The sequence below is a fragment of the Marmota flaviventris genome, chromosome 10 (assembly GCF_047511675.1).
Source record: "Marmota flaviventris isolate mMarFla1 chromosome 10, mMarFla1.hap1, whole genome shotgun sequence".
Lineage (NCBI taxonomy): Eukaryota > Metazoa > Chordata > Mammalia > Rodentia > Sciuridae > Marmota > Marmota flaviventris.
In genome coordinates, this window is record NC_092507.1 from 13,730,248 (window position 1) to 13,757,671 (window position 27,424).

A 27,424-nucleotide genomic window follows, 5' to 3' on the forward strand; every position below is an offset into this window, starting at 1 on the left:
GGCAGAGGCGTCCCAAAAAGAGGCGAGACTGCCCAAGGACAGAAAGCGGGGAAGAGCTCACAGGAAGCCACAGCTACAACCCGTGCCTTCAGCCAGGGCCACGCTTCTGTCGCACAGCAACTGCACAGGGTACACTCAGCTCTACCAGCTGGACCCCAAAAGAAACAGGGGAACTGAGGCCTAGAGAAGGACGTAGTTAGCAACAGACTCTATGGATTCTACCTCTTCATCTCACCGTGAAAAAGGGTCAAGAGCAACACCATTTAATTGACAGTAGTTAGAAACCCAGGGGAACTCAGGGAGACCAGCTAGCCTCAGCTGCTCCCCACTTGCCCGAGTGGCCTCCTGGGACTCCAGGTCTGGCATGCTGCCAGAAGCCACACCCTACCTGTGCACTAGACTTCTCCGAAAAGCTCCCCATTGACCCATCTTCAGAATTGCTAGGTTTCTGCTAGAAGAAAGAGAAGGACAGAAGAAAATTCAGATAAAGGGTCCCTTCCAATCCCCAAACAAAGCTTTTATTTCTGTTTTCTTGTCTCTTAGAGAAGGCAAATCTCACTTCTCATCCTGCCCACAAAGCCTATGTGGTTTCTAACTCCCAGGTGAAAGTGGGGATGTCCTATTAAGGCCTCCTTCCTGGGGAGAAAGGGGGTATGCAGAAAGCTCCAGATATGAGGCAAATTCATCTTTCAGCAGCCTCATGTATTCAACCTGACCAGGAGAACGCACCCAGATTACTGGCTCAGGGCTCCCAGCAGAGAAGAGTCAGGACCCTCCCCCCACACACCTGGCTAAGATTCTCAGTACTCACCACTTCGTTTCGACAGGTCATGACTGCAGCCACGGTCTTCTCCCCAGTGGTGCCAAAGCTCACCAGGGCAGTCTGTGGGGAAAGGAAGGGTCAGTTCCCAAATGGGAGCTATGCCAGCCAGCAGCCTTCTGGAGGGTCACCTGTCTTGGAGTTCAAAGTGCTCCCAGCTTTGAAAATGATGGCCAGGGCATCTGTGAGCAGAAGCAGGCCTCAGCCACATCTAACAAGCCAGGCACAAGTCCCCCTAAGCCCCATGTTGCTCTTGTATCCATAAGAGGCTCTGAATGACTGTGGACTCCAAGGAAGGTGACAGTTTTATTCTAAAGACCCTCCAAGAAGAAAAAATATCCTATTCCTACTGTAAGGCTACCTCCAATCTCGGTCCAGAAGCCAATGTCTCCAGGTTCGAGGGCACTATCTCCTAGCATCGATAGCCCAGTCATTCACTCCTGAATCCTAGCCACCCACACTGCCAGTGGTTACCTGGGGGAAGTTCTTGAGCAGACTCAGAGCCCCGTGGTGGTAGTGCAGCAGAGCATAGTGATTTGGGGACAACTGTAGGAAGAACTGGGCCCGAGAAGGATCCACTGGGGTGGGCTGTGTTGGCAGGACCCGGGGTTGGAATCCACTTCCAAATTCTAAGTCAAGAGACTAAGGGAGGAAAGAACAAGGAGGATGAGGACATGAAGCCAACCAGTGACTGGCCCACCAAGCTGGTGTCCTCTGCCCCACTTTGCTAGGGGATGTAACTAAGCCAGGCAGGTGGCTCCAGAAGCTCCCATTCAGCTTCCTCAAAGGGGAAAGTGGCCCATTTCCCCTGACACCAGCTCTGCCAGAGGCTTGAACTTCTCCTCAGGCTACCACAACCCAAAAAAGCAGCAACACCACCAGAAGAAAGGCCCCCATAGAACTGTGTGCCCCATCCACGCCCCGCAGGCAAAGCCGAGAACCAGGGAAAGCAGCTGCAGCCCGTCACCTGCAGTGGGATCTGCCGCAGTTCCCACTCTGTCTCCAGGGCCAAAGTGTGGAGGGATCGTGAGCCTGGGTCAGGGCACACCAGCACAGCCTCATCCACCAGGCCACAGGCTCCGGTAAGACAGTGCAGCCATGGAGTCGAAACCCTGACCTGCAGAGGGACAACATAACAGGACACTCACGAGGGATCTTCACATTTCTCTCAGCTCATCAGCAGCATCACTGCTAAAATCCCACGGAGGGTCCTAAGCTCAAAGGCTTAGATTGTGGTTGGTTCCACAGGGGTTTTCCTGTCCCCAACCCAACCCCAATGTGCCTCCCAAGAACCTCCAAAGACAAAAAAAAAAAAAAAAAAATCAGGAGTTTCTTTCTGGTCACTGGAAAATACACCAGATAACTATAAATGCCTAACACTTCGGACAGGTATTTCCCTACTGTCTGTCAAATGTGGCTTCCTATTGTTATTTTACAGAATTATCTTAGAAGACACCTACATGCAGTGACTAGATCTGTGTAATTTTTAGCCACCCCAGAAGAGAACCACAAGAAAAAACATACTTTAAATACACACAGATGAAGACAAGACAGCAGCAAGTGACCAGAATTAGGGACTAAATGACTTTTGCATCTGTCCAGCCAACTTCCCTGGTCCCCAGTGCAAAGAAGGGTTTTTTTGACTCCCCTCCCCATTCACAAGGCTCCTCAAGTGCCATGCCCTCCCATACCTGCTGAACAATCTCTCCATCTTCCACGTTAAACTTGACAATGTTCACGTGGCTAAAGGGAACGATGCCGAGGGCCCACACCACCCCAGAGCCGTAGGAATACACCATCTGGTAGTGGATGCTGTCACTAAGAGGCAAGAGAGAGCAGGGGGAACAGCTTTATCCCTCAGACAGGAACATCTTTAAGGGTCTTCCAAAACTTGGATGCTAATCCTTATACAGATGTCACAAACTGGAAATTCCCAGATAGGTTTGTTTATCTCACACAGTTTAGAGTTTTACTTCTGGGTTTGTTTTGTTTGTAGTGCTGAGATTGAGATCAAACCCAGGACCTCGTGTGTACTAGGAAAGCACTCTACCAAAAGATCCCTAGTCCTTTTTTTTTTTTTTCATTGATTTTAGGGGTTTGTTTGGCAGTATTGGGGACTGAACTCTGGGGCACTCTATACTACTGACCCACACTCCCAGCCCTTTTTATTTTCATTTTGGTACAGCAGCTCAGTAAATTGTCCAGGCTGGCCTTGAACCTGCAATCCTTCTGCCTTAACCTTCAAAGTATATGATTTCAAGTGTATTTCATCACACCTAAATAACTTGCTTTTGTTTTTAATTTCTTGTAAACATTCCTAACTGAGATTATACATAAAAATAATATTTCCAGCTTTTCTTAGGTCAGAGATGTGGTGACACTGGACCTAAGTATATGTCTACCTATGTACCCCCAGAACACCAATCAGCTGAGTAAGGCTGACCCCTGGAGGTAAGCTAGGTACACTGCAGTTCCCAGCAGTCCTCATGGGGCCAATGTGACTTATAGATATTACACATTTGGTCCCACAGGAATTTGACTTTTGATCCCATCCGTATCTGAAAACTGCCACACGGGGTCTAAACAGAACCTTTCCTTCTCCTCCCCGCTCTTGTTCCTTCTCAACTTCAAGTGTCCTCCACCAGACCCCTGGAAACAACTGTTCTTGATTATTCTAGCTCTTACTATGAATGAAAGGCTCAATTTAACTGAAACTAGAAATGGAAAGGCCCAGAGCACCACGCCCAGGAGTAAGCAATACCCAACCCACGGCTCCCCTGCTTGGTGGCTCAGGGGTTTTCTCCTCCCTGCAAAGACACTCCAGGCGTAGCCACAGCTTCTGCCTTCAGACCCACATCCAGGGAGCACAACCCACCACACATGACACCAATGTGCAGGGGGCCTGGCAAACACTGGAGGCCCCTTAAGGAGAAGGAGGGGCTTATAAGGGAAAGGAAATAGGTAGCCACCATCTGGAAGGAGACAGCCTTACCTTTCTGGGAGTTGTTCTACCCACTTCAGATGCCCACTGGAGAGGTGATGGAGGGCAAGAGTCGTCCTCTTCAGGACTGCAACATACCTCACAGAGTCCTGCAGGCCCACCAGCCCAAGTGCCTGGAAACTGAGTACAAATAGAGAGTGAGCCTCAGGCCAGAGCAGACAGTCCCACCACTGTCCCTGTGGCTTGGTAGGTAAGAAAACAGGCTTTGAATTCAAACATACTTGGATCTTAATCCTGTCTCTGCCAGCTTGTTAGCTGCCTCGAAAGTCTACACACTGCTTCCCTAAACCCCCCAAATTCCCTAAGGGCTGTTCCTTTCTTTCCCTGGAACTTCATAGCAAACAGATCACAACCCTCTACCATGCACCCATGAGACAGTGCTATCATTATTGGGCTACCTGCCTGTCTGACTGTAAACTTGATGGAAGAAGTTATTTCACATATATGCCATTGCCTGGGGCCACTAAGAATTTACCAGGTGAATTACCATCCTAAGACATATAAGCTAATATAAATGACTCTATAACTTAACCTTGGCAAAGATGGAACAGTGGCTCAAGCTGTTTTCTAAACATGAAACTAAAACACAAAGTTTTATATTATGTTCTCATACCTAGAACATGGCAAAGTTCATGCATCATGACTAGGAAAAGAATTCAAGCATAAGAATAAGCACTGGGGGCTGGGGATGTAGCTCAAGTGGTAGTGCGCTTGCCTGGCATGCGTGCGGCCCAGGTTCAATCCTCAGCATCACATACAAACAAAGATGTTGTGTCTGCCAAAAACTGAAAAATAAATATCAAAAATTCTCTCTCTCTCTCTCACCTCTCTCTTAAAAAAAAAAAAAAGAATAAGCACTGTGCCTTGCACAGAGCTCTGCATCTAATAGGTGCTCAGTAAATGCTGGCTGAGTAAACATGTGCCACACAGAACGTCAAGAACAGATGTTTGATAACCAGGCACAGTGACATATACCTATAACCCCAGTAGCTCAGGAGGCTGAGGCAGGAGGATCCCAAGTTCAAAGCCAGCCTCAGCAACTTAGGCCATAAGCAACTTAGAGAGACGCTGTTTCAAAAAATAAAAAGGGCTGGGGATTTGGCTCAGTGGTTAAGTGTCCCTGGGTTCCTGAGTTCAATCCCTAGTACCAAAAAGAAAAAAAAGGCATTTGGTGATCTTTGCCTTTTCATTTATCCTTGGGGGAAAAAACAAAAGGCCTGAGGTTGCTGCCCATGCAGATCTGTGCACCACAGAGACTTTCATTCAGCCAAAATGAAATACGGCCTCCTCCCTTACCTGCCACTGTCCAAGGTTATCTCCCAGTTCAGGCCCCCAATGTTAGTCTCCCAGGAACGCATGATGCGGCCTCCATTGGACACAGTGATTGCATCTGGAAAAGAAAAGACCAAGGTGAAATTATTTCCCAAACTTGCTGTCACCTCCTAGGGTCCATATAAACAGATGATAAACAGGAGCACCCTCCTCTTTTCCCTGTCAGACCCCATACAAAGGAAGGAACCAAGGAATGGGAAGGGGTTGCCCCCACAGGAAGCCCTGCAGGCCTCTGCTCACCCTGTCCATGGAGCAGCATGGCGTCCACAGCCCCCTCTGCTGTGCCCTTGTCCACGTGGCGCCACACTGAGAGACACAAAAGTCAGGCCTTACTATGAACATTACCATGACCCAAAAAGAGGACTGAAGAGGTCTTTGTTTGCATAAAAGCCTCCAATTTTATTTAGAAGGAGGAAAAAAATTCAACTAACTGCCCATGATGCAGTCCTGCTCGCTGCGTAGGAGGGGTAGAGAGGAGGCACAAATATGCCCATCTGAAGTGTCTGCTCATCCAGTCCCCACTGCCACCCCCATCAAACACGTAAATGAGATGGGTGTGATGATGCACACCTGTAATGCCAGCTACACAAGAGACTGAAGCAGGAGGATTGCCAGTTGGAGGTCAGCCTGGGCAACCTGGCAAGACCCAGTCTCAAAATAATTTTTTTTAAAAAAGGGCTGAGGATGTAACTCAGTTTACATTACTTGCCTAGCAATTGCAAAGCCAAAGGTACTATAAAGAAAAAAAAAAAAAAATATATATATATATATATATATATACACATATACATAAAAGCATACACACAAAATAAATAATGATAAGTTTAACAAAAATATTACAAGAAAACAGTGATTATAAATTCTATTTCATGATTTTAGTGCCTAAACACAATCCACCCAGCAGATGTGATTTGAAGGTAGGAGTTACTGCAAAATAGTATGAAGTGCTTTCTGCAGCAGTGTCTTATTTAGGGATACTCAAGACTGAGACAATAAACTGCAAAGGCCAGTGCTAGGAATATGTGAAATAGTCAAAGGTGAGAAGAAGTCTGAAAAAATTATCACAATCCACCAAGAAAGGCACCTTTTGGCCATCATGTCCCTGAATTGGGGACTAGTCAGGCAGGCACAGCAAGCCACGGCCACTTGGATTCACAGCTATCAGCCTTGCCACCCTGAAGCCAGTCATTCTGCACAGCTCACTCACAGATTTCCCCAGTTCGGGAATTTAGAGCTGCAATCACATTCTTCTCCGTGGCCACAACCAACTTCTTGGATCCAGGGGAAAATTCCAAGGAGGCAAACTTGAGCTTCCCAACATACTGCTGTCTCCTGAGAAAAAGAGTGCAGGGGAACATAAGGGGCAAAATCACTGCACAAAATGCTTTGCAAAAAGACAACTCACTGGGTTATCATCATCACACCTACCTTAAGACAGATAAGAAGTGGTTGTTAATGAAAAGAGCTCACTAAAGGCAAGATATCCATGCAATGCAGTCAGAAGCAAAGGGAACGAGGGTATGTACCTCTGAACAGCTGAGAAATACTAAGTCTTCCAGCTTAGGTGATACTTTAAAAAGCCCCTGTCCCAAATCCCACTAGAACAAAGCTAAAGTCTTTTCTGTATTCACTGATAGTCTGACTAGGCACTCATTTAAAAATGGAAGAACCCAGGCCCTGCCTTCGATGAGCATACAATCCAACTCTTTTCACTAGCTATGGAGAAAAAAGCATTTCCAACCCAGCTCCACAAACTGGGTGAGGCCTTCGTCCTCCGTGGCCCTTTGTAAGCCCACACATGCTCAGTATCCACCTGATCAGCACTCACTCACTCACTCACTGGGCTACATCCACCACTCAGCACTCTTACCTGCACAAAAAGGGAACAAAACTAGTTTCACAAAACTGTATTCCTGTCGCCTACAGGAGCGCTTGCCCCTTCCTATCAAAAAAGGTCTGCCATCCCTAGCACACTAAGTACACATGACATTTACACTGCATTTCTCTTTATCATGATGTTGTTTGGTCTAGGTTTTGTTTTGTTTTTGTTATTTTGTTTTTTTGTGGGACTGGGGGCTAAATCCACAGGCACTCAACCACTAAGCTACAACCCATCCCTTTTTCATTTTTTATTTTGATAGAGTGTTACACAGGCTGGCCTTGAACTTGTAATCCTCCACCTCAGCCTCCCAAGTACCTAGTCCAGTTTTTTTGTTTTGTATTTTTTTTAAAGAAACTAAACTAGTAGTAGAGAGATGGGTTTATATTTGGCAGTTTCTACCTGCATTTGCACATATTTTATTCTCACTGTATCCACTGAAAAACCCTACAAAGTATGTTAAAAAAAAAAAAAAGTAGTAGTACCCCCATTTTACAGGTGAGAAACCCAAAGTCCAGAGAGGTCAATTAATTACTGTTAGAACTAGGACCCAAAATGAAGACTTTCTAATAATAAATCACATTATCTCTTGAAAACTGTTGTTTTGGCCAGTGCAGTGGTACATAGCTGTGGTTCCAGCTACTCAGGAGGCTAAGGCAGGATGATCACTTGAGGCCAGGAGTTTGAGACCAGCCTAGGCAATACAGCAAAACCCAATCTCTAAATTGGGGGACAGGGGGTAGTGATAGAGTGCTTGCCTAGTATGTGTTAAGACCTGAGTTGATCCCCAGCCCTGCAAAAAGGATGGGGAAAGTGGTGCTGGGGGTGTAACTCAATGCATGTGCACAGCCCTGTGTTCAAGTCCCAGCAATGCAAAGATGGGTGGTGGTGTAACACCACTCATATGGAAAATATGAAAAAAGCATAAAGGTATAAAAACAAACCTATAATACCAATGATATGGACTGAATATATGAATCTATCTGCGACAAAAACAGTTCACAGAAGAGGAGGTATCTGAGTTGGGCCCTGATGGAGTGTAAACAGTAATAATGGGTAACATTTATTGATTGCACTCGATGAATCAGACTTTGTGCTAAGTACTTTAAAGAGATTATTTCATTCATCCTCTGAACTTCTATAGGACGGATGGACAGTTAGTCAGCTCGTTTTTACAGATAAGTAAGGCACAGAGAGGTTCAGTCACTTTCCCAAGATTACAAATTCTTAGGGGGCTAAATGGACATTTAAATAGAAGAAAGCCATCTACAGGGCCTTAAGGAAGGGGTAAGTGAATAAGTTCATGGCATTTCCTGGCTGATGAGTTTGGGGTGGCCATACTCTGAGCCCAGGGCTGCCCTGGGATGAAAAAGGGGGAAAGAGGCCTCAGTTTAAGACTTACAAGACATAAAGCCCTGTTTACGTGCCTACGAGACAACAGCCAATTAGAGAAAGAATGAAAGTCCACCGAGGCCTGGTGACCTCTGACACCCGGGAGACCAGCAACCTGACAGTCATAGAAATGAAACCTGAAGAGGGAGAAGGAATCAATGATCCCTGACCAGAACCCCAAAGCCTGCCTGTATGGTGGCGCCGACACCGTGGGCATGCAACCTGTACAGTACAAGGACCAGCTTAGAAGAGGCGCCCGACGCTTGGCTTAATGCTACTCGGTCGATGTCTACAAATTCTTGGTTTCTGATTTAAGAAATCACATATTTTCATTTTGCACAGGATGCCGCAAGTCATGTAGCCGATCCTGCTTCAACGGTAACCTCCCGGTAAGAGACAGGTGCTGGGAAAACAGCCATCTACTTCGCGAACAGGCCGCACACGTACGCACCAATCAAACTTGCCCACTTGGTCTTCATACACTGCGGCCGCAGGGATAAGCAGAGCGGCCCAGAGCCAGCACCGGGAAGCCAGCGTCGCCGCCATGACAGGAGCTCAGGCGCCGCCGGTCCGGCATGCACCGCGCCGCAGGCTCCGCCCCCGCGGACCATAGAGTTGGGGTAGCACGCGGAGCCCTGGAGTGTGCTCGGGACTTGGAGGCCTCCGGGACTTCCGGGAAGTCGCTCTGCAAGCGCCGGAGGAAGAGGCGAGTCGCAGAGCCTATTGGGTCAGGCACACGCGAGGGCCGCCCCCGAGGGCCGTCTCAGAGGTCCGCGCGCAGCGTCCTGTCGGCCCACATCGCCGAGTGCCGCACGTGGCTTCAACGAGATGCCCAAATCCAAGCGTGACAAGAAAGGTGGGCGAAGGGGGCATCGGGATCTTGGGGGGGCTCTGGCGGGCGAGGACACGGAGAGGGACGCTGGAGCATCCGCGGGTGGAGGATTGGGGCGGCGGAGTTACGGGAGGGAGCTGGAGCCTGGACGGGTCCAGGGATCGGAGACTTTGCATGGCCTCGAGGGCTCTCGCAGCTCTCCTGGGCGGAAAGGCAGATCCCAAACACCTGGGCTGTGCCCGATGTCAATTTTGGCCCACGTTTTCCCCCTCAGCCCCTTCACGTGTCCCTTCGTTCTCTGGGCCCCTGCCACCCCGGTTTCCTTTCCCTTCTTTCAGCACAGGCTTTTTGCCACGTCTGGCGCTTTGCAGTCTCTTCTTGGTATACTTGTGCTTCTTTTTTCATGGGGCTGGTCCCTTCTTGGTTGTCAGTTTCCGACCACCTTTACTATGCTGCCGTGCGCCTCGCCGCGGACCTCTGGCACATTCAAACAAATGTATAGGGGCCTGGCACTGTAGGTGTGGGAAAATACAGCAGTTACAGGAAGGGCCTAGTCGGGAAATAAATATATCCCCCACCCCCCAATTGAGTGTTTGTCAGGTGGTGATGAGTAAGAGTAGGGTAAAGAGAAGGCAGAGGTGACATTATTTTGTATAATGCCCTCAGGAAAGTGATGAGGTGACAAATGAGCAGAAGTCTGAGGAAAGGAAGCAAGCAACCAGTGGAGATATCTGGGAGAAGTTTATTCCAAGTGAAGGGAGCAAGAAGTGCAAAGGGCTTAAAGTGGGTGCATGGTTGACATGTTGTGGGACAATAGGCCAGTGTGGCTGGAGCAGAGTGGGCAAAATGGAGTTGGGGAAGGGCTTCATAGACCTTTGTAAGGAATTGGCTTTCACACGCAGGTGAAATGGGTGGACATCCTGGAGCTTGAGGGGAGGAATAGCATGGTTTAACTTGGCTTTTAAAGGATCACTCTAGTTGCCTTGTTGAGAATAGCACTGGAAGATGGGGTTGGAGGGCAAGGATGAAAGCAGCAAGGCCGGCAGTAATGCTGCATTGGACCAAAGTCGCAGCAGTGAAAGTGTTCGGATGTTGCCAGTTGTATTTCGTTTTCCTTCCTTTGCTGCACTTGCCAGTGACTGGTATTGAATGCCTTTTACTATGTGCGCCTTTTAAGGACTGTGAGTACCAGGCAGGATGAATAGAGGGGACCAGGCTGCTTGTCAGGAGCACTCAAGGCTTTGCAGATGGTGCTTTGGTGTTTGTGGAATAATTTGATTCTGTGGGTTGATCCCTGGTCAGATCTGGCCAAACCCAAATTCTCCTGGACTGGGAGCAAATTGAGCCCCAGTTATTTATACAGTGGAGGTACTTGTCCCTTCCTCAAAAGGCATTGCTACATTCTAAAGTGCATGTATGCAATAGGAGATATACAGTCCCCAGATTTAGCATTCTGAGGCCAACCATTGATGGCCTCTGTGCACCATGGCCAAGAGCAGAAAGGAATCTACCTCAACCAGCAGGTGAGGGGCACTCCAACAGCAAGACAAGCCTGGCCCCCTACTGCTGTGGTTAGTTTGTATAACTTACAGGAGATGTGCCTAGGAATCACCAGGCCCAAGAACACTAGAGAGTGGTCACTCCACAGAGCCTGGAAATGGCCTTGCATGCTAGAAAATAAGTCTTCAAGACATCCAGACTCATCTCTCACCATTCGTTTTTCTTCTTTGTATTTATTAGTTTCCTTAACCAAAACCACCAAGAAAGGGTTGGAACTGAAACAGAACTTGATAGAAGAGGTAAGAAGTCATTCTTTTTCTTCTTTTAGTGCTTGTGTTTGGATTATAAAGGTAGGGATAGGACTGTTTGCTAGGGGAGCTTTACTGGAGGGAGGTTTTGTTTTTGTTTTTGTTTTTTAAGGAAAACAAAACTGATGATTGAGCCCCTTTTCCTTTAGCAGCAGTAATACCAATAAAAATTCCCATCATGGGGATCTCCAGCTTTGCTTGAGCTCCTCCTTTGTGCCTAGCACTGTGCTGACTGTCTCAGCATAAATCTTTCCCTCCTAGCATTCCTATAACATAGATACTAAATTATGTTATTGCTGATTTGTTGTTGGGGTAACTGAAGCTTCGCCAGGTTTGTTTGCCTACCCAAAGTCAGACTAGCTAGTTACCAGGTCCAGGTGACTGCACCCACCTATCTGCACTACTTCTGACCTGCCAGTCCTGGGCTACAATAGGTCGAGAGCACTCAGTCACCTGCTAAACAGAGATTTCATTCCTTAAGAATGGAACTCTATGCCTGGCAAGGTGGCTTACATCTGTAATCCCAGCACCTTGGGAGACTGAAGTTTGAGGATCAGGAGTTCAAAGCCAGCCCCAGTAAAACCAAGGTGCTAAGCAACTCAGTGAGACTTTGTCTCTAAATAAAATACCCAATAGGACTGGGGTGTGACTCAATGATCAAGTGCCCCTGAGTTCAATCCCTGGTACCAAAAGAAATGTGGAATGCTTTGCTGGGCATGGTAGCACACACCTGTAATCCCAGCAGCTTAGGAGGCTGAGGCAGGAGGATTGTGAGTTCAAAGCCAGCCTCAGCAATTTAGTGAAGCCATAAGAAACTTAGCAAGACTCTATCTCAAAATAAAATATAAAAAGGGCTGGAGATGTGACTCAGTGGTTGGTAGTACCCCTGGTTCAATCCCCAGTACCAAAGAGAGAGAGAGAATGGAATTCCACCTCCTGATGGCTTTGGCTTGCAACATAGGTAAAGCAGTATAAATAAGCTGCCTCCCCGAAAAGTAACAAGGCTTAAATAAAATATAAAAAGGGGCTGGGGGTGTGGCTCAGTGGTTAAGCCCCCCAGGGTTCAATCCAAAAAAAAAAAAAAAAAGGCTAGAGCAGGTTCTCTCCCATCTGAGGCTACAGTTGCCCTACCCATGCTGCCCCTTGAACTCCAGAGCCTCATGAATTGTCCCACAGCTTCGGAAATGTGTGGACACATACAAGTACCTCTTCATTTTCTCTGTGGCCAACATGAGGAACAGCAAGCTGAAGGACATCAGGAATGCCTGGAAACACAGCCGGTGAGTGGGCAGAGGGAAGAGGACTCCTTGGAGTGGCAAAGGTGCCACACTGCTCAAGAACCAGCTGTAAGGGGCTGGGGTGGTGGCCCAATGATAGAGCACCTGCCTAGTATGTATGATGCACTGGGTTAGATTCTCAGCACCACATAAAAATAAATAAAGGTCCATCAACAATTTTTTTAAAAATTAAAAAAAAAAAAAAACAGCTGTGGGGTTGGTCATGCTGTACTAGCGCTGGTAGAGACTGCTAGATGTGCCTCTGCCCATATCCAGATGAGGAGGGATCGTTCCGTGGCGCTCAGGGTGGGCCTGTGGAAGGATGTCGCCAGTGTTGGTTCCTGTGGTAGGAAGACAATGAAGGAACCCTGGGCTGGCAGAGCATGATGGGTGGTGTGGAGGCCTAGGCTCCTGTGAATTAGAGGATTTAATGGAGAGGCAGGGCCTTCCTTCACAGCCCCCTCTTTTTCTTGGTAGGATGTTCTTTGGCAAAAACAAGGTGATGATGGTGGCCTTGGGCCGAAGCCCGTCTGATGAATACAAAGACAACCTGCACCAGGTAAATCACTGGCCCTCACAGGGAGGGGCTGAGGCTAAGCTGCCTTCTCTCCAGCTGCTCCCACGTGCCACACCCACCTCCTCCAGCCACGTGGCCAGCCCATGGACACACCTGCATGTCTTACAGCTTTGGGTTCTCCCTTCACCTTGAGATGTGAGGAGGGGTGTGGGTGTGTGTCTGTGTGTGTGTCTTCAACATTGTCAGGTGTCCCCTGGGGGACAAGACCACCCCCAGTAGAGAATCAGGGCTCACTTTTGGTTTGCAGGTCAGCAAGAAGTTGAGGGGTGAAGTTGGTCTTCTTTTTACCAACCGCACAAAGGAGGAGGTGAATGAGTAAGTGCTGGTGAGGAACAGAGGGAGGGAAGGTAGGAGGATCCCAAGGGCATCAAGTCGGAGCTGGCTTCTGGAAGCCTCTTACTGAGACCAGGGGCCTGTGACCAGAGACATCTTTGTTCTCTCCAGCATGGTGACCAGCCTGGCTACAGGGCCCCAGCACACTAGCTGGGAGGACCTGACCTCAGCTGGCTGGTGGCCCAGTCTGGAACCTCCCCCCACCTCTTACTCCTCTTTTCCCCAAGGTGGTTCACAAAATACACAGAAATGGACTTTGCCCGAGCTGGCAACAAAGCAACTTTCACCGTGAGCCTGGATCCAGGGCCCCTGGAGCAGTTCCCCCACTCCATGGAGCCACAGCTGAGGCAGCTGGGCCTGCCCACTGCCCTCAAGAGAGGTACGGACAGTCCCTAGAGCTGAGAGGCCACAGCCCAGAGCCCAGGAGCACGCGCACACAGGCTCTCCCCTTCCTGGCTGGGCAAGCCTCTGTTTTCTCATGTGAAAATGGAGTCGAGTGCCCCCCTCCTAGTTGGAGTGGACAGTGAGTTAAAACCAGAGTACAGCACTTAAGGAACTTTGAGGCGGCAGCCACCGTCCCACTGAGTATGAGCCATGGGGACGAAGAGCTCTCACCACACGCTTAGCTCCTGCTGCAGTGGCAGAAAGTGTCATGCAGGCCTTTGTGCAGGAGTAACGTGGCCACCCTCCTGCAGGCGTGGTGACCCTGCTGTCTGACTACGAGGTGTGCAAGGAGGGTGATGTGCTGACCCCGGAGCAGGCCCGCGTCCTGGTGAGTCTGGGACACAAGGGCTCTGGTAGGAGGGATGCCACCTGTCACCCGCTGCAAGTGTTCCCGTGTGCCTGGAGTCATACTCTTCTCCTCACTCTTACTTCCCTTTGCAGAAGCTTTTTGGGTATGAGATGGCTGAATTCAAGGTGACCGTCAAATACATGTGGGATGCACAGTCTGGAAGATTCCAGCAGATGGGAGATGACTTGCCAGAAAGCGCATCTGAATCCTCAGAGGAATCAGAGGACGACGAAGATGACTGACTCGGGGACTCAGGACCGAAGGCCTTCTAGCACGTTCTGCGTCTCCATCACACCATGCAGAATTGCTACTGCCCCTCTGGAGGAAGCAGTTATTTATTTTTGCTGTTGACGAAGCCAAGTGTGGGTGACGGGAACTGACTGTTCCATAAAGAATAAAACTTGGTCTATGGGGTGCCACCCTGTAGATAGCAGGAGACTTTTCTTAGAAAAAAGGCCTTTGGGTTTGTGCTCTGTTTGGGTTCAGTACCACCCAGTCTGGTGACCTAGATGGCCACTACAGCTTTGGCTCCTATGGGGCCACAGTGGCAGTGCAGCTTTGCGGTTCTGTGGACAGCCAAGAGCAATCCCTAGAACTAGGCTTTGTCCTCCTTTCCAGCCTTGATGCCCTTTTGGAATAGACTTGCTGAAGAAAACCAGGCCCAGGCCCCTGGTGGCCCTTTGCAGCCCTGCTTACACGCTCCCTAAACCAGGGCCTGCTGGTGGCTGCCAAGAAGCCAGGGCTCTAGGATGAGAGTGAAGCCTCTGCTGGGGGTGAGAGCGAGCGTTCGGCGTCTCGCAGCACTCTGGAGGTTCTGCTCTGGGTGGCTACCGTGGTGGGTCTTTGTCCATATCGCTTCATATACAGGTATTCAGTGAAAGCATCAGATGAGAGAGCTTCTGTTTCAGGCAACATCTATTCTTTGGTTTATATCTACTCTTCATGGCGTCTAATTCCCTTTAATCTTCCTCTGCCTTTACCTGGCCATAAAGGTATTCTGTGGGGCCTGAGTGTGTGGGTCAGTGGTAAGTGCTTGTCTAGCACAGCATGCTTGAGGTCTTGGAATCAGTTCCCAGCATCACCAAGAAATAAATTCTCTGACCTACCTGTTGGAATAGTAGGTCTTAAGACCCCCATTCCAGAGGGATCCTGCCCCATACCCTCAAGGGAGGAAAGCTGCACCAAGAGGCCAAGACAAAGCTGAACAGACAGCCGTGCTGGGATTCCCCACCCAGTCTGTTGGTAAGCATGCCTGTGCAAGGAAGCCTCCATAGAAACACACAGGGGGCTTGATGTGGTACCCCATTGATTCCAGCTTCTCAGGAGTCTAAAGCAGGACAGGTAGATTTGAAACCATCCTGGGCGCTTAGTGAGACCCTATTTGAAAAATCGTTAATAAAGGGCTGGGGATGTAGTTCAGTGTGGAGTGCTTGCCCAGCATAGGGTCAGTACCAGTACCACCAAAAACCCAGGTGCAGTGTCCACACACCTGTAATACCAGCTCACAAAGGCTGAGGCAGAAGAATTGCAAGATTGAGGCCAGCCTGGCCTCAATTTAGCAAGACTCCATCTCAAGATATAAAACTAAAAAGAACTGAGGAGGTAACTTGGTGGAGTACCCCAGAGTTCACTCCCTAGTACTTAAAAAAAAAAGACTTACATTCAGAGAGCATCTGGGTATGTGGACCCGGCAGTTCTCCAGAGAGCAGAGGACAGCACACCCAGAGAGGGCTGGAAACTGCATCGCCCACCCCCGTGTTCCTCACCCTACACATCTTTTTACCTGTTTCCTTTGTAATATCTTTCTTAATAAAACTGTAAACAAAGAACTATAAGCAGTGAGTTCTGTGAGTTGCTTAAGCAGATTAACCCTGAGGAACCCTGGTTGTAGCCAGTGGGTCAGAAGCACAGGTAAAGCAACATGGAATTTGCAATGTCATCTGAAGCGTTGGGGGGCAGTCTTGGCGACTGCACCCCTAATCTGTGAGACTGTGGGATCTGATACTGTCTCCAAGAAGGTAGTTTGGGGATCAGGTTAGATAGAGCACCCCACTGGTGTCCACTGCTGCTGAATGGTCTGTTCCTTTGCTGGGTGAAAACCTCCCTGTTGATAGGGCGCGAGGGGGAGGAAGGCCACTGCTTTTCCTATCAGCGTCATGCATGGCCCTCTATCCATCAGGCACATGAGAGTGAGGCCACTCGCAGACCCGCTGTTGAAAGGGCAAGCTAGATTCAAGAGGTGGGGGGTGGGAGACCCTGCTGCTTGAAGACTTCAACCCATACTCCTCCTCCCCCAGAACAGCAGAAAGCAGCCTTTGGCAGCAGAGGAAATATTCACCATGTTCACCTCAGGCCTGGGCTTCAGCCAGGCCAAGTGCCAACTTTATTCAACGGGAGATGCTGGGGCCGAGCTCAGGTGGCCCCGCATTGTGAAGGCATCTGGGAGTATTGTAAGAAAACAGAAGAAAAATGATCTGCGAACTGTGGTGAGGAGGGAGAGAAGGGCCAAATCAACTGAAGGCTAAAACTGGCCAGGGTAGCAAAAAGAGGACGGGCAGTGCTCTGCACCCGAAGTCGGGTTCAGGCCTAGCGGAAGTATTTGGGACACTCGTGAGCAACCAGGTGCCAGGCTTGATCAAAGGCATCTACAACAGCTGGCTCCAGGGGCCCTTCTTCAGCTGCAGCCAAGTTCTGCTCCAGCTGCTCCAGGCTGGTCATGCCCAGGATGACGGCGTCCCCCTGGGCGCCCTATAAGGGGAGAAGGCCAGACTTCAGCATGCTTCTCTGTCCAGTGGCTCCAATCATATGTCCCTCCCTGCCCTGCCCCTGCCAAGATCTTGGATCCATTATTTAAGTCTTTTATTATTCTGGCAAGAATTTCTGTTGCCCCCAAATAGTCACAGCCATGTGGCTCATAGAGCCACCCCTCCATGTCTCATCAGTAGAGAGCCTCAGCAGCGGGGTAGGGCTGGTCACTTTCCATTTCCAACTGCCTTTACTTTGGAGGGTGGCTGTAGCAATTACATATTTCACGAAGTACTTTGCTCCAGGTCTGGTTCTTTTTTTTTTTAATATTTATTTTTTAGTTTTAGGTGGACAGAATATCTTTATTTTCATGTGGTGCTGAGAATAGAACCCAGTGCCTCACGCATGATAGGCGAGCGCGCTACCACTTGAGCCATATCCCCAGCCCCAGGTCTGGGGCTTAACAGATGCTCGCTAAAGGGGAGCCATTTCCCTAGAATGCCCACCCTGGAGAAACCAGTCAGGAAGACTGGGGCAGCAGGGGGAGAGGGAGGTCCCCAGCCACAGGTGTAGAGCTGGGGTCTGTCCAGGATGGGCAGGCAGAGAGGCAATAATTGCTAATGGTTAAAACAATGGAACTGGGTATGGTAGCCTGTAATCCCACCACTGGGGAGGCCAAGTCAGGGAGAGCCCCAGCCTCAACAACTTAACAAGACCTGTCTCAAAAAGTTAAAAAAAAAATGGGGGGGGTGCTCAGGATATAGCTCAGTAGTAGAGAACCCTGGGTTCAATCCCCAGGACCAAGAAAAAAACCACAAAACTAAAAACATAAATGCAGATTTCAGAGTCAAATCCTTACTTACTCCCTACCACATGAAGCTGTGGGAACTGAGGCAAATGAAATAGCATCTCTGAGCCAATATGGTAAGCTGGCACTTCAGTAACTGCTCTAGAACAACAGGAAGGCCACCCAAAAGAACTGAGCCATTTCAGAGGAAGAAAAAGAGTAATCACAGAAATAGCTGAATAATTGTATAGCCCCCTCCCCTCTTCCCTATCTCACCCCCACCCCTAATATAAAAGCAGAAGCTGTGCCCCAGGGACAGCTGGTTACCTGCAACTTCGAGTGGTGGTACATCCACCTCAGGGCGGCCGAGGTCATGCTGGGGGCGCTGGTGCCATAGGTGGCCTGCAGGGCCTTCTCCATCAGGGCAATGGCCTTGAAGTGGTCCTCCTTCCAGAAGCTGAGCAGGTGGGGAGGGTGGAACAGGGGTCAGTACCTTGGGGTCTTTCCAGGGTGGCCCAGTCCTAGACACACTGAGACCAGCATCCTCAAGTGGAAGTGTTAAATTTTGAACTTCAGAATACTTGCAGATTTCCAGGTGCCCTGTTTTGAGTCCGGGGATGCACTGGGCAAGAATCCTGGCATTTAACATGCCCAGCAGGCGGTAACAATGCAGCTCCCAAATCAGGATGCTCAAGTACCTATAGCACCACATCTGTGTGCCCTGGGTCACAGGAAGGACCCATGACAAGTTCTGGGCCCAGGTCCAGCTTCTGTGGCCTTGGCTAAGCCACTTCCCTTCCCTGCCCTCAATTATCTGCTCAGTGAAGGAAACACTCCCTGCCTGTCCCATATAGTGACTACAAGAGGTGACAAACTGATCATGCCTTGTGGACAGGAGAGGGTGCACCAGAGAAGACCATCAGGCCCTGATTTTCCAGAGCTGAGGCCTGCTCCCTGGCACAAGCAAAAAGGAACTTGAGAAGCACAGACCAGGGCCATGGTTCCTAAACACATCAGGAAGGACCTGAAACCCGGGGGGGTGGGGGTGTGCAGATGAGCCTTTAAATCAGCAAAGTACCCAAAGTGAGCACAAATATCAGATGCTCTGCCTCTTCGTCCCTGGCCATTTCACGAAACCAGCACTGGGGTCCCCTGCACACTGCTTGACTTGCTCTGCCTTCCCCTCCCTTGGGGGAAAAAGAAAAGCAAATATCTAGAATTAACTTTGTGATCTGAGGTATGCTGCCGTTCTTTAATTCATTAAATTGACACGTCCCCTTGGACTGCTGGAGAACTATTTCTCAATTTGCAGAAGTCAAGCCTCCAAGGTTAATTTCTGTGTACAGTATGATCTATTTGCAGGTGGTGAGGGAGATGAAGAAGGGCATAGGGGGCTGGGGGTGTGGCTCAGTGGTAGAGCGCTGCCTAGCATGGGTGAGGTGCTGGCTTTGATTCTCATAAATAAATAAAATAATAGATCCATTGACAACTAAAAAATTAAAAATAAAAAAGAAGGGCACAGGAAGTCGGGGCAAGATGATAAGTGAGGAGGTCGCGGGCAGGACCAGAATAAAGGGGCAAGAAGAGGGTCTTCTGATGAGGTCAACTTCTTGCGTGGACAGAGGGGGCACTGATCGATGATAGCGAGGAGCATGTAGATGGGGAAGGAGATAAGGAAAGGAGGAAATTCCAGAGACCATAAAAAGCACAGGTCAAAACTCCCCCACCAGACTCCCAGCTCTGGGGCCCCTTCTCTCTGGAGAAGTCTATCTCTGTCACTTTTACAATAAACCTATTTCAGGGCTGGGGTTGGGGCTTAGTGGTAGAGCGCTTGCCTAGCACACGAGAGGCACTGGGTTCAATCCCCGGCACCACATAAAAAATAAATAAATAAAATAAAGATTAAAACAAACAAAAAAAAAAACCAATAAACCTATTTCGTTGCTTCCTTTCTGTGTGTCCTGTTCTTCAATTCTTTTCTGAACAGAGACAAAGAACCCAGAACCCCTAGATGGTACCAGTGGCACATGCCTATAATTTCAGTGAGTCAGAAGGATTGAGACCAGCCTTAGCAATTTAAAGAGACTCCCAGCAGCCAGGCGTGGTGCACACCTGTAAGCCCAGCAGTTCGGGAGGCTGAGACAGGAGAATCACGAGTTCAAAGTCAGCCTCAGCAATGGTGAGGCGCTAAGCAACTCTAAGACCCTATCTCAAAAATGAAAAAGGGCTGGGGATGTGGCTCAGTGGTCGAGTGCCCCTGAGTTCAATCCCTGGTACCAAAAATAAATAAATAAAGACTCTCAGTAACTTAGTGACACCCTGTCTCAAAAAGTAAAAGTGTGGGAAGCGGTGCCTAGTGTTGTGGCTCAGCGATAGATAAGCACAACCTAGACAGGCACAACCTAGACAGGCACAACCTAGACAGGCACAACCTAGACAGGCACAACCTAGATAGGCACAACCTAGACAGGCACAACCTAGATAGGCACAACCTAGCACGAGTGAGGCCATGGGTTCATCCTCAGCCCCACATAAAAATAAATAAAGATATTGTGTCCAACTACAATTTAAAAAATTAATATTTTTTAAAAAATAAAATGGGGACTGGGTATAGATATAGTTCAGTTGGTAGAGTCCTTGTCTCGCATGCACAAGGCCCTGGGTTCAATCCCCAGCACCACTATATATATAAAAGCCACATATATAAAAGGGGTTGGGGGCATAGCCCAATGGTTAAGTACTGTGGGTTCAATCTTTCGTGCAAATGAATAAATGAATGAAATAAAATATTTTTTTAAAAAGAAAAGGAAGGGAAAAAGTGGCTGGCCCCAACAGCTGTCCAACCAACTGACTTGAGGCACTGATGACAGTGTTACTGCCAAGAGTTTACAAGACTCAGCGTGCCCCAGGGGACAGGGCCAGCACCAAGTCCCAATTTCCCCCAAGTCCATCCACAGTTGTCCCCTGCTGTGGACCCTGGAGGAGCTCTTCCCAGGGAATAGACAACAGTGCAGACTGGAAGAAAGCAGGGATGCACGTCCCAGCCCCAGGTCCCTTCCTAGAGGCCATGAGGACAGCAAAGGGGGAGAAGGGGCGCCGTAAAGCCCCTGGGAACCCAGAGACCTAGTTCTGAGCAGCAGGGGAAGAGGCTGCCCCGGGAAAGCAGCCTCAGGGATCACTGTCTCAAACTAAGGGAACCCACCCACGTCCCATCCTGACCATCCACCCAGCTCACCGATTCCTGTAGATCTCAGCCCAGCTGTTCCCGAAGAAGCGGCCCAGCGGCTGTTTCCCGTCCTTGTCCTCGTACTTGTACTTGCCGGTCAGCAGGCCCCCTGCAGAAGCATGCATCACACTCCAGCCCAGGCCACTTCCAGGGCTGACACCCCTCACAGATATTGACTGAAGAGCAGGAGGGACCCAAGAGGGACGAGGGGTGCAGCCCAGCGTCTGTCAAAGCCCCCTCTACTTCCCAGGGCCTGGGCTGGGCATCTACCTGGGCAGGAATAGGCACAGACAGGGCAGGAATGCCCACCACCCCCCAGAGGGCCTGTCCCATACCAGCCCATACCAGCCAAAGGGTTGAAGGCATAGAATCTCAGTCCAAATTGCCTGAGGCAGGGGAAGAGCTCCGTTTCCACCTGCCGGGTGGTGGCGTTGTACATGCCCTGCAGGGAGAAGGGACAGGTGGAGAGTATGGGTGTGTCAAGGGAAGGGACATCAGATGTAACCCACAAAACCCTCAGCTCGGAACTTAATGGTCCTAAGACCCTGCCAATCAGGACCTGTGCTGACAAACAGCAGTGGAGAGGGCTTATTCCCGTGGAAAATTAACTCTGATGACGTTTTCTTACTACACGAGTAAGTTCCGTCACAAGCGCTGGGCACCAAGTGGTGCACAAACACTTACTGTCTGAGGGGGAGGAGGACAGAGCCTGAGATGTCAGGCTCCTGGGACTGTGAGGAGGGGCTCCCAGAGGAAGAGCCACTTAACTGAGACCTGAGCACCTCTCCCAGGGAGCGGGGCATGGAAGGAAGGGATCAAGGTGCGCACTGAAGCACGAAGCAAGCTCGTGCCCAGGGCAGGCTGGGGAGCTCGGTCTGAGGGCACCTGGGAGCCTCCCACAGGCTCTGAGCAGGGGTGTGGCTGATAGGTAGAGGGCACGAGGGGCAGGGAAACCTGGGAGCAGCAGAGCCCTGGAGCCCGGGGCCTCTGCAGCCCTGGCACACCAGGGAGCCTCACCTGGTACACGGTCGGCAGGATCCAGCCGTTGCTCTTGCACAGGGTACAGATCTCAGCCACCTCCCAGGCGGCATAGTTGGACAGGCCAAGCTCCAGGAACTTGCCCTGTGGGGGCGAGAACACAGTCAGAACCAGGAGACCAGGAAGGGGGCACTGGGGTGGCGGGTGTGTCCCCCGCTCTGCTCTGGGTGCCCAGGTGCCTCCATTCTCCTGGTAGTGCCAAGAAGAGGAGCAGAGCAGAGGTGACCGCCCAGAGTTTGGGGCCACCCTCACCTCCTGGTGCAGCTGGTGGCAGGCACGCAGCGTCTCCTCCACGGGGGTATCATGGTCCGGCATGTGCAGGTAGAAGAGGTCCACTCGGGGACACTGCAGCCGCTTCAGTGATGTCTCCAACTGGGTCCGTAGACTGTCAGGCTTTAGTGTCATCCCACCCAATGGAATGGCCTTAGTGGCAATTTTCACTATTTGAGGAGAGAAATGGAAGCTCAAGCCAGTTTACCAAACATCAGGATAACGATTAAGAGACAGATCTGGGTTCATATCCCAGCTCTGCCATTATCTTTGTGGCCTTGACTAAGTTTCTTAATCTCTCTGAGTCTCAATCCTCTCAACTGTAAAATGGGAGTGAAAAAGATGTTTGTTTTTTTTTTCCTCCGGAATGGAGGATTGATCTCAGGGGCACTTGGTCCCTGAGCCACTTCCCCAGCCCTATTTTGTATTTTATTTAGAGACAGGCTCTCACTGAGTTGCTTAGCACCTCACTGTTGCTGAGGCTGGCTTTGAACTCAGGATCCTCCTGCCTCAGCTTCCCAAGCCTCCGGTGTTACAGGAGTGTGCCACGCATCCAGCAAAAGATGATATCTTATAGGGAAATCCTGACGATTGATCAGACTTAGCCAAAGTCTGAGCTGCTGATGGCCTCACTATGGTGATCATATATAAGGCACAGGGGTTGGCAAAGGAAGGGGCTCCCTGCCCTCAAGGACTGAGTCTAAGGGCCACTCAGGAGAAAGGAAGACAGGAATATTCACAAGGTACTAGAGAAGCCTGGAGCAGAGGCATGCAGCTACCTAGGCACCCAGGAAGGCTTTCTCCAGAACCATAATTTGAATCTCCAAGGGTAAGTCAGAGGCCACCAGTTGAGGAAAAGTGGGAGGGTCACTCCAGAGCATGGGGACACAGGCAAGAGTCCAGGGCAAGGACGTCCTGTGTGGGAGCCATGCTTGCTAGTTACAGCTCAGGGCACCAGTCTCCGGTTGCATACATGGGGCAATAGAAGGGGCCACAGACCAGACACCAACCAGCCCTAACTGCATCCAGGGACTTTAGGGGACTGACACCTTTGAGTGGGGAACTCCATGGTCAAAGTCATAGTTTTGAAAGATGACCCTGAATGCAGTATGGATGAAACACAGGTGTGGGGACAGGGAGAAGAGTGGGAGGGCACAACTGGAACTCGGGGCTCCCAGGAGAGAAAGGGCAAGTATCAGCTGGAGACTGCTCCCGAGAACACAGGCCAGCAAGGGGCCTCCAGGTGAGTTCATGCTTTTCTCCCTGCCCCTGTGAGAAGCCGAGTTAGTTGGACAGATGGGTGAGAGGAGAGTCCTCTTCTTGCTTTCCGTGTTTGGAAAGTCACTTGGGCAGGTCAGAGGGCAGTCCCCAGTGCCCTTGAGACCCGGGAGAGAACAAGTTCGAAGAAGTATGCATTTGGAACTTTAGCATCCCACCACATTTTCCCTCCTTCATGTCAACTTAACTTTAGATCTGAGATCTGGGACTTTGGCCTAGCAAACCCTGGGAAGTAGGTGTTGGGAAAGAAAAGGGAAAAAAATCAGAAATAAAAGATCAGAGTTCTCACTGAGAGACAGCCAGGGGTTCTAGAAAGAGGGCGGCATTGAAATACTCATATCTCCTTTTGTTCCAGATCTATCATGCTGTGTGATAGACCTCCCTGATTTTCTCTTGAAATTGGATCCATCTTGCCACAAAGCCATGCAAAGCTAATTTCGGCTTTACTATAAATTACTGCAAATTCTGAACTAGTTTGGAATGCCTGCCCGTGCCTTGAACTCACCCATGCCTGTCTCTCTGACCAGACAGAAGCCCTCTCTGAAACTTTAGTGACGCCTCACAAATCTTGGCCTTCCCTGGCCAGATAACGACCCTCTCTGAGGCTCTAATGACCTTCATAAATTCTGATGTCAGGGCCAGCAAAAATGTAAACTAGCCTTTGTGTTATGCTTGTCAGAGTTCTGTTATCTGTAACCCCCCTTTGTGTAACTTTCTGGGCTATAAAGCTGGGCTGCAGGAAAGCTTCGGGGCTGTCTTGTTCCTGGGTTTTGGGTGGGAGAGGCAGCCCGGCCGGTCGAAATAATAAGCTTGCTTTAATTTCATTTTAATTGGAGTCAGTGGTCTTTTCTTGCATCTTGGTCTAACACTGTGAAGCAAAGAGCAAGGCTCCATTGGAGGGGGACAGAGGAAAGAGCCAGAGTGGAAGGAAGCTAAGGGCGATATTAAGAAGAAAGCAACCATGAGATTTCACATTGTGATATTGCGTGCATTATCAAATAAGGAACAACACATTCCATCATTAGGTACAGAGATAATGCACCAATGTAAAAAAATGTGGAGGGGAAATAAAAGAAGAAAGCAAATCACCTGGTTGGGTGGCACACACTGATAGTCCCAGCACTTCAAAAACTAAAGGAGGATCATGGGAGCCCAGGAGTTTGAGACCCGTTTCGGTGAAGTAGGAAGACCTCATCTCAAAACAAACACCAAGAAAAAGAAAGCAACAGCCAACTTGTCTAAGCCTCACTGTGTGCAAGCACTTGAAATGGCATCAGAGCTGCCCCATACACACCTCTTCCCCTGACACTTCATAGGTTCCTCCAGCCCCCTCAGCACCACCAGATCTCATTACCTTTGCACACCCATGCCCACTGCCTGGAAGCTCTTTCCCCTCTTACTCCCTCCCTGGCAAAACTCTTTCCTTTCTCTAAGGTCAACATTCCCCTGTGGGAGATTTCTTCCAGGGCTCCTTCCTGGGAGGTGCCCCTTCAGGGTTGCCCAGCCACCTTTAAGACCTGAGCCTCCTAGAGTGAGCCAGTGTCCATTTCTCTCTTCTTTTTCAAGGGATTAGTTGCACCACCCTCTTAGGGACTCCCAGGGCTGCCACCTGATGAAGCAGGAGGCACTGGCAACCCAATTGCCACCTGCAGCCAGCTACTAGGAACTACCTCTAGGACCCAGAGAAAGGCTGACCTGAGCAAATAAGGAAGTCCTCTGCCAGGTACAAAGTCAGATCTGGGCAGCGTTCCAGAATGCCAGGGATAAGGACAGGTTTTTTCCTGGTACTAAGGATTGTACCCAGGGTTGATTACCACTGAGTTATAAGTCCTTCTTAATTTTTGAGACAGGTTCTTGCTAAATTGCTGAGGCTGGCCTTGAGAGGGACGAGATGGGTGGGGCTGCATAGTACCAGATTTCAATGTTCTCCAGCCGGAAAGAACTGGTCCAGTGGATCCAGGCTAGACCAAGGCTGGGGCAACGCTGTTGGAAGGGTCCTGGGCCACCTTCCCAGAAGGGAAACAGGAAGAAAGGAGTAAGGGAAAAGCTAGTTGTTAGAGGCTAGAAGTGCCTGAGGAGTTGTGGGACAGGCTCGGGAGGTCGGTGCCTAGAGGACGAAGCTAGCTGGGAAGGGAGAGCTCTGCGCAGTGCAGGGCGAGGTCAGGGGTGACTGTTACCTCGGCAGTCGCTGCCGCCCAGCCCGAGCCCCAAGCCGCCTAGGATGCTCTCGGACTGGCCGTCACCGTACACGAAGGCAGTGTCTATCTCCGTGTGCCCGCGCTCCAGGAAGACACGCACAGTCTCAGCGCTGGTGGGCACGTCCATGCGGCGCCCCATCTCCATGGCGCCTAGCACCGTGGCGGGCCGGGCCTGCGACAGCGGTCGGGACATGACGGCGGTAGCGGAAGAAAAGTCAGACTGAAGGTCGTGGAGCCCGGGCTGCACCAGCCTCCCCACGCACCCACACCTGGACGCTGCTTTAAGAAGCTGGCAGGGTCCCGCCCATTAGGGGCGGGGCCGGCGGGCGAGGGGCGGGAGTGTGTGGCTGCCACTGGCACCACGGTTGTGGTGGGGCTGGGACCGGCTTCAACCCCGTTGCGCAACCTGGGGCATGGCTGTGGCTGCCAGCGCGTGACCCGGTCTACCACTGAACCACATCCGCAGCCCTTTTTTTTTTTTTTTTTTTTTTTTTTTTTGATACAGGATCTCCCTAAATTACTCAGGTTGCCCTCAAACTTGAGATTCTCCTACATCAGCCTCCCAAGCCCCTGGGATTACAAGCACCGACCACCACGCACGGCAAGATATTCTTGATTCTTTATATGACCAGTTTTTTGTTTTGTTTTTTTCATTGAAACCTAAAATTTTGGGCTATTAAGAGCTTGGTGTGTGTGTGTGTGGTATTGGGGATTGAATCCAGGGTGCTCTACCACTGAGCAACATCCCCAGCCCTTTTTGTTTTATTCTGAGACAGGGTCTCACTAGTTGCAGAGGCCAGCCTCAAACTCAATCCTCCTTCCTTGGCCTCCTGAGTAGTTGGAAATATAGGCACGGGTCACTGTGCCCAGCTTGCTATGAGACTCTTGATTTTATTTAAACCTTCTGTTTTAGTGGGTTTCTTCTGGTACTTTTAAGGGCTTTCTTATTGCCAGGGGAGGGTAGAGATGCAGTCTCCCCACCAGGCCTCCAGTGATCAGGAGTGGCAGATCTCCTTATTGCTCCCCATGTGGCCTCTACTGACCCCACTGGGAGGTGAGGAGCCTCTTTAGCGTAGAAGTGAATGTCCTGACACTGCACTAGGCCTCCTCTGACACTGCTCTGGTTGGGGGTGGGAGGGGAGTCTTCATTATTGCCAACTGGGGGTGGGGGGTCCAGGCTCCTGGAGGGGTCTCCATGGACAGACACTGCTGGGTGGGGCTGGGAGGCCTGTGCTGTCTGGGAGGGGGGAACGTGCAAGCTCCTGCCCAGCTTCTCTAACCACCCTGAGAGGTTGGGGTGTTTCCTGACAGCCTGGAAGGGTGGAGGTCTGAGCTCCCCATCCAACATTTGCAGACCTGGGTGGTGATAAGGTCCCAGTTTCTGTTCTCTGGTGTTTGACTGGAGTAAAGCAGTCATTTCCTCCAGCTTTTCCATCTTGCTGCCCTACCCCTTTTCTCTTGATTTCATAAGAACGAGACTTTAATTGGGACTTTTCCTGTATTCACCTGTTGGCATTTCCAGGTTGCTGGCTTCTTCAGCTTTAAATCTGAGATCTATGAGTGGCAAAAAGAAAAACCCAAGAAATTCACCTGTCATTCCTTAGATTCCGACGTTACAGGAAGCCAATGCAGGGAAACTGCATGGGTCCCAGCTGGCGGGATTTGGCTGTCCATCTGTGTAAGAAATAAGTAAAGGAAAGCTGGTGTGGTCATGCACACCTGTAATCCCAGAGGCTTGGGAGGCTGAGGCAGGAGGATCACAAGTTCAAAGCCAGCCTCAGCAACTTAGAGAGGCCCTAAGCAACTCAGTGAGACCCTGTCTCTAAATAAAATACAAA

General features: G+C 50.1%; 3 protein-coding genes across 6 annotated transcripts in view; 1 reads left to right on the forward strand and 2 right to left on the reverse strand.

The window, feature by feature from the left end:
• The window catches only part of Emc1 (ER membrane protein complex subunit 1), a 32,089-nt gene extending 23,096 nt beyond the window's left edge, over nucleotides 1-8,993 (reverse strand). Inside the window, exons 1-10 of one of the 3 annotated variants that reach the window (XM_027951945.2) lie at nucleotides 8,876-8,993; nucleotides 6,361-6,485; nucleotides 5,394-5,459; nucleotides 5,118-5,211; nucleotides 3,813-3,941; nucleotides 2,512-2,638; nucleotides 1,788-1,937; nucleotides 1,295-1,462; nucleotides 812-883; nucleotides 389-448 (exon numbers count right to left, since the gene is read on the reverse strand). In XM_027951945.2, coding sequence (XP_027807746.2) covers nucleotides 389-448; nucleotides 812-883; nucleotides 1,295-1,462; nucleotides 1,788-1,937; nucleotides 2,512-2,638; nucleotides 3,813-3,941; nucleotides 5,118-5,211; nucleotides 5,394-5,459; nucleotides 6,361-6,485; nucleotides 8,876-8,970 — 1,086 coding nt within the window. In that variant the 5' untranslated portion in view covers nucleotides 8,971-8,993. Of the gene's footprint in view, nucleotides 1-388; nucleotides 452-811; nucleotides 884-1,294; nucleotides 1,463-1,787; nucleotides 1,938-2,511; nucleotides 2,639-3,812; nucleotides 3,942-5,117; nucleotides 5,212-5,393; nucleotides 5,460-6,360; nucleotides 6,486-8,875 lie in introns of all 3 variants that reach the window. The other 2 variants (XM_027951944.2, XM_071617414.1) reach the window with 2 other exon arrangements.
• Nucleotides 8,994-9,150: 157 nt separating this feature from the next.
• On the forward strand, nucleotides 9,151-15,879 carry Mrto4 (MRT4 homolog, ribosome maturation factor). Of its 2 annotated transcripts, XM_027951949.3 has the most exons (8): nucleotides 9,151-9,280; nucleotides 10,997-11,055; nucleotides 12,241-12,344; nucleotides 12,819-12,900; nucleotides 13,166-13,233; nucleotides 13,479-13,630; nucleotides 13,947-14,023; nucleotides 14,137-15,879. In XM_027951949.3, exons 1-8 carry the CDS (start codon nucleotides 9,253-9,255, stop codon nucleotides 14,284-14,286), a joined length of 720 nt encoding a protein of 239 aa, XP_027807750.1. In that variant the 5' UTR covers nucleotides 9,151-9,252; the 3' UTR covers nucleotides 14,287-15,879. The 2 variants fall into 2 exon arrangements, with proteins under 2 accessions (XP_027807750.1, XP_027807752.1); XM_027951951.3 differs by lacking the exon at nucleotides 9,151-9,280 and having other exon boundaries at nucleotides 11,000-11,055; nucleotides 12,219-12,344.
• Nucleotides 15,880-16,386: 507 nt separating this feature from the next.
• Nucleotides 16,387-25,881, reverse strand: LOC114105405 (aflatoxin B1 aldehyde reductase member 3). The gene is made up of 7 exons (XM_027951878.3): nucleotides 25,566-25,881; nucleotides 22,093-22,280; nucleotides 21,820-21,924; nucleotides 21,148-21,244; nucleotides 20,812-20,911; nucleotides 17,904-18,033; nucleotides 16,387-16,792 (listed from the first exon to the last, which is right to left on the reverse strand). The coding sequence occupies exons 1-7, from the start codon at nucleotides 25,777-25,779 to the stop codon at nucleotides 16,631-16,633; spliced, it is 996 nt and encodes a 331-aa protein (XP_027807679.1). The 5' UTR covers nucleotides 25,780-25,881; the 3' UTR covers nucleotides 16,387-16,630.
• Nucleotides 25,882-27,424: the final 1,543 nt, after the last annotated feature.